The 4,598-nt window shown below is 51.8% G+C and overlaps 1 protein-coding gene across 1 annotated transcript; it reads right to left on the bottom strand.

The window, feature by feature from the left end:
• Nucleotides 1-412: 412 nt before the first annotated feature.
• GPR75 (G protein-coupled receptor 75) lies at nt 413-2,366 on the bottom strand. Its single transcript, XM_024204103.1, has one exon. The coding sequence runs from the start codon at nt 2,364-2,366 to the stop codon at nt 714-716; it is 1,653 nt and encodes a 550-aa protein (XP_024059871.1). The 3' UTR covers nt 413-713.
• Between the last annotated feature and the right edge of the window lie 2,232 nt (nt 2,367-4,598).

Below are 4,598 nucleotides of genomic sequence, written 5' to 3'. Positions count from 1 at the left end.
GGCACAATGCCTCTTGCAAGGATCATTCCTAATAGGTAGTGATATACTGCCATTTATAACTAACCAGGAGTGAAATCCTGATCCCACTGAAGTCAGTGAGAATTTTCCATTGACTTCAATAGAGCCAGGATTTCACATTAGAACCATAGAAAAATTTACTCAGTCTGGCACTTGTTATAGGAATATTATTCATTCTTTCAACTCCTGCAGTAAAACAAACTTTATACTTAAATTATCAAGATAAATCCTTAAGCATCCACCCAATTCACTGGAAACATGGTTTTCTACGTTCTTAAAAATACAGCAAATATATAACAAACCATAAGGTTGGCAAAATCTGTTTTCTTTACATACTTTGCCACATGATGTAATTAAACCTACACTTTCAACACTTACAGTGTTCAGCATAAAATTTAGTAACAAAAACACCCTAATATAACTATTCCAAGTACAAATCTAAAATATGCCCTTTTTATTAACGGAAAATCATACAATTTCAAGAAAATATTGTGGAAACAGTTTTCTACTGCTTAGTTCAACTCTAAATAAACTGAATATTAACAATAATAGTAATTTATAAATTGGCAACTGTATAGCAAAATCAGATATAATACTATACCTTTGAGTTTAGAATAATCATGAATAAAAACAAACAAGGGGAGACAGACAACCAGATGAAGTGTGGACAAGTTTCTCTGACATCATCCTCCAAGTTAAACAGAGGGGACAGGAATCTGTTTAGCTGAAGTGCTGTCATAATCTCGCACCAAGTCATTAGTGGTATGATAATGCATGGCAATATAGGATTTGGCAAATCCAAAAGTAGACTTTACTGGCTGTAAGCTATTTGGGGTGCTCACTTCCTGGGAAGGGCTGCTGTTATAGATGCTGTAATAAGGTTCAATGCGGGTATTCATGGGGGTTGAGCTGCTCTGTGCATAGTGCTGATGTCCAACAGAAGCCTTGGGACTCAACACACTTTCCTTAGAATGACTAGGACCACAAGCTTGATCCACAAACTTTTTCTGAGGTTTTGGAGACAACATGTATGCCGAATTGGTTTCATGATGGGATGACTTGTTTCTGTTGACTTCCAAGCTCCCTTTGCCCATGGCTCGAAGCCTTGTCTTCTGCTTGCAGCAGAAAAAACCAAAGGCTAAATATTGGAGACACCAAAGGACTCTCCTCCTAAGTCCAGCACTGTTCCGGGAATATATAAAAGGATTTAATCCAGATTTGAAAAAAATGAGGGTAAATCCACACAACTCGAACTGGTAGAGGATGAAACCACCATTACTGGACAGCACATCCTGCACCAAGAAGATCCCCAAGGGGAGACAGCAAACTAAAACAGAGAGGACAATGACCACACAGGTCACCACTGCTTTGGAGTCTTTAGCTGTGGACAAATTGACTGCAGACACCAGTTGGAGTCTGGTGGCTGCTGGAGCTGGCAGCTGGCTGAGATTCTTACTGTAGCCATGGGTCTGAACATGCTGCAACTTGTTGTAGTTCTGGTTCATGTACAAAGCAGGCACAGCACACTGCACCCCATCCACCCCTCCTGAAGCAGGAGGTCCAATGAAAGGCTGGGGTCTGGAGGCATCTACTGTGATGATGGGGGGACATTTCCTCACTTGGGCATTTCTCCTCAATGCCTGGGCTATCATGATATAGGAGACTGAGACCACAGCTACACAGCAAATGAAATCACTGACATACAAGTAGAGGATGATCTTCCCTTCGCCACTGATCAGGCTGGACATGGGGAGGCAGAGGCGGGATTTACGGGTTCTCAGGGTGGCCAAGGTAGCCAGGGTGAAGCTGGTGGCCCACAAGAGCAAGGTGAGCAGTAGAGTGCAAGGGAAGGAGGCAGTTCGGTTGGGCTGCTTCCCCAGCACCATCCGCAGCCGGTGCAGGGCAATCACAGCCACTGTCTTGAGAGACATGATGATGAAGCCAGAGCTGGTGAGGTGGAAAGTGAAGCAGAAAGCATCAGGAACACCATTCATAGAGTTGAAAAACAGGACAAAAGCAAACATGGGGGCAGTTACCCCACAAATGAAGAGGTCGCAGAAGGACAAGTTGAGGATCATAAAGTCAAAGTTAGTCCTGAATTTCCTGAAGGCTGGGTCAAAGAAGGACAAGAAGACAATGAGGTTGCCATAGGACCCCAGGCAGAAGATGATGGCCAGCAGAAAGGTGCAGGTGACCAGCGTGGCTGTGTGGATGATCTCCTGGAGATCCCCCTGGAAAGAGGAAGAGGTGGAATTCCCACTGAGAGAGTGCAGCAGTTGTAGCGAGGTGTTGAAAGGATCCAGGCGCTTTTGGTCAGCCCAGTCCTGCAGCCTGTCTGTCAGGTTCATCTTCACAAAAATAAACACACTGCCGCCCCCAAAAGGGGAGTCCAGTGCCTCAACTCAGAGGTTTGGGGCAAGGTGAGTCCATGGTGGATGAAGCCTGTACAGCCAAAGAAAAAGAAGTCAGAGCACAGAGATTAGCCCACAAAAGAGTATGAGTCACTGAATCACAGATGTTAGGAATGAGAGGGACCTAACAGGACACACACCTCATCCCCTAGGAGCTGAGGCAGGGCTTTCTCTAAAGTACAGGAGCCCTCCCAGTCAATAAGGCATTTACAGAGATGGGCCCAGGGCCAGAGACAGACCCCAGTCCCTGCACGCAGGGCAGACCTTCCCCGCCCAGTAAAAGAAGGCAAAGGCCCCAGTCAGAGCCGGCCCCTCCCCCCACCCCACAGGCTCCCCGGTGAACAGGGCCATGCCCACCCCACAGCACCACAAACACAGCCCCGCAGCCTCCCCCCGCTCCCGCAGCGCGGGTACAGACCCGGAGCCACTGGGGCAGGGGCAGCGCTGCCCTGCTTGCCCTCCCCCCCGGGAAAGGGAGTCGCTAAGCCTAGGGGGGCGCCGGGTCCGGGGGAAGGGGCGGCGCGGCCGGCTCCTGGCGGGTGGCCCCGGACTCCCCAGCCGGGGCCAGGCAGGAGCAGCCGGTAGGATGCACGCAGGGCCCCTGGCGCGCCCGGCACCGCAGCCTCCCTGCCGGCCCCGGCGCTCCCTCCTCCGCAGGTGCCGCGCACCGCTGTGTGCGCCCCCCCCCCCCGCCCAGTTGTTTTCTCCTCCCCGATGTGAGCCCCCCCCCGCCAGCGGAGCCCGTCTGCGGCCCCCCGGGCGCCGCCATCCGAGCAGCCAGGCGCGGGGACTCGGGGCCGGTTAGCGCCCGCCCCCGCGGAGCCCTCTTACCTCGCTGCTTGCGGCGGCTCTGCCCCGGCTGCTGCGGCGGCGCCGGCCTGGCCCCGGGCGGTCCGGCTCTCTGGCGAGCGCGGGGCGGGAGTCTTCCCCGGCTGGGCTGGGGGACAGGCGGCTGCTGAAGTCATCGCCGACGTGCGGGAGCGGATCAATCCCCTCACTGCCACCTGCAGCCAGAGCTCGGCCGCGCGCTGCACCCCAGGGCACGCACACACTGCATCCCCACCGCACACTTCAGTGCACAACTACACCACAACCACATACTGCACCCACACTGCACCACAACCACACACTGCATGCACACTGCAATGCACACTGCAATGCACACACTGCATCCACACTGCACCACAACCCCACACTTCACCCCAACACACACTGCAATGCACACACTGTAGTACCCCCACCACACACTGCAATACACACTGCACCACAACCACACTCCGCACTGCCACTGCACCCCACTACACACTGCACCACATTGCACCACACATTGTAACACACCCGCACAGTGCAACACCACCATACATTGCGATGCACACTGTACCACAACTATACACTGCACCCCCACGGCATGCGCACACATGCTGCAACACACATACTGCACCATCACCATATATTGCATCACACACTGCACACTACCACATGCATAGTGCACCATCACTATATGCTGCACCACCATTGCACACACACTGCAACACAACTGTGTGTGCATACATGCATGCATACTGCACCCCACAACTGTACCTGCACATATGCATACTGCACCACAACAGTGCACACATTGCAACACAACCACACATTGCAACACCACAGCACACACTGGTACACCCAGTGTGTGTCAACCACACACAGATCTACAAATGCAGCAACCCAGCCTCACAGAGCCACACAAACGTACACTGCCATATACAGAAAGACAACCACGCACAGCCCCATCACCCCACAACACAGCCCTGCAACCCAGTAATACAAGAGAGAGGCACTGTCACAAGACTCTGTAACATAACCATACAACACACAATTACACACAAACATGAGAGAGGCAGCATCATCACACAAAACTACCACACACAGCAGCATAACATACAAATAGTAACACAGAAGAAGCACTGCTACCACACACACAACCACACAACAAAATACATCTCCAGACCACACAGTGTGTGACAGCAACACACACATACTGCTGGTGATATGGCAATGCATAAAATGCTACAGCAACAAAGTCTTAGAGCAGGCCTGCACAACTCGTAAAGCGGCGAGGGCCATATTACTCCAAAGAAAACAGCTGAGGGCCAAAACCCCCCAAGCGCTGCCAAACGCCCCCCCCCC

This window comes from Terrapene carolina, unplaced genomic scaffold (genome assembly GCF_002925995.2).
Source record: "Terrapene carolina triunguis isolate 2854851 unplaced genomic scaffold, T_m_triunguis-2.0 Scaffold120, whole genome shotgun sequence".
NCBI classification, from domain to species: Eukaryota; Metazoa; Chordata; order Testudines; family Emydidae; genus Terrapene; species Terrapene triunguis.
Note: the sequence above shows the minus strand (reverse complement) of the source record. Positions and strands in the feature narration are given on the sequence as shown.

Coding starts and splice junctions, on each gene's coding strand:
- GPR75 (XM_024204103.1), bottom strand. CDS start 2,366: ATGAACCTGACAGACAGGCTGCAGGACTGGGCTGACCAAAAGCGCCTG.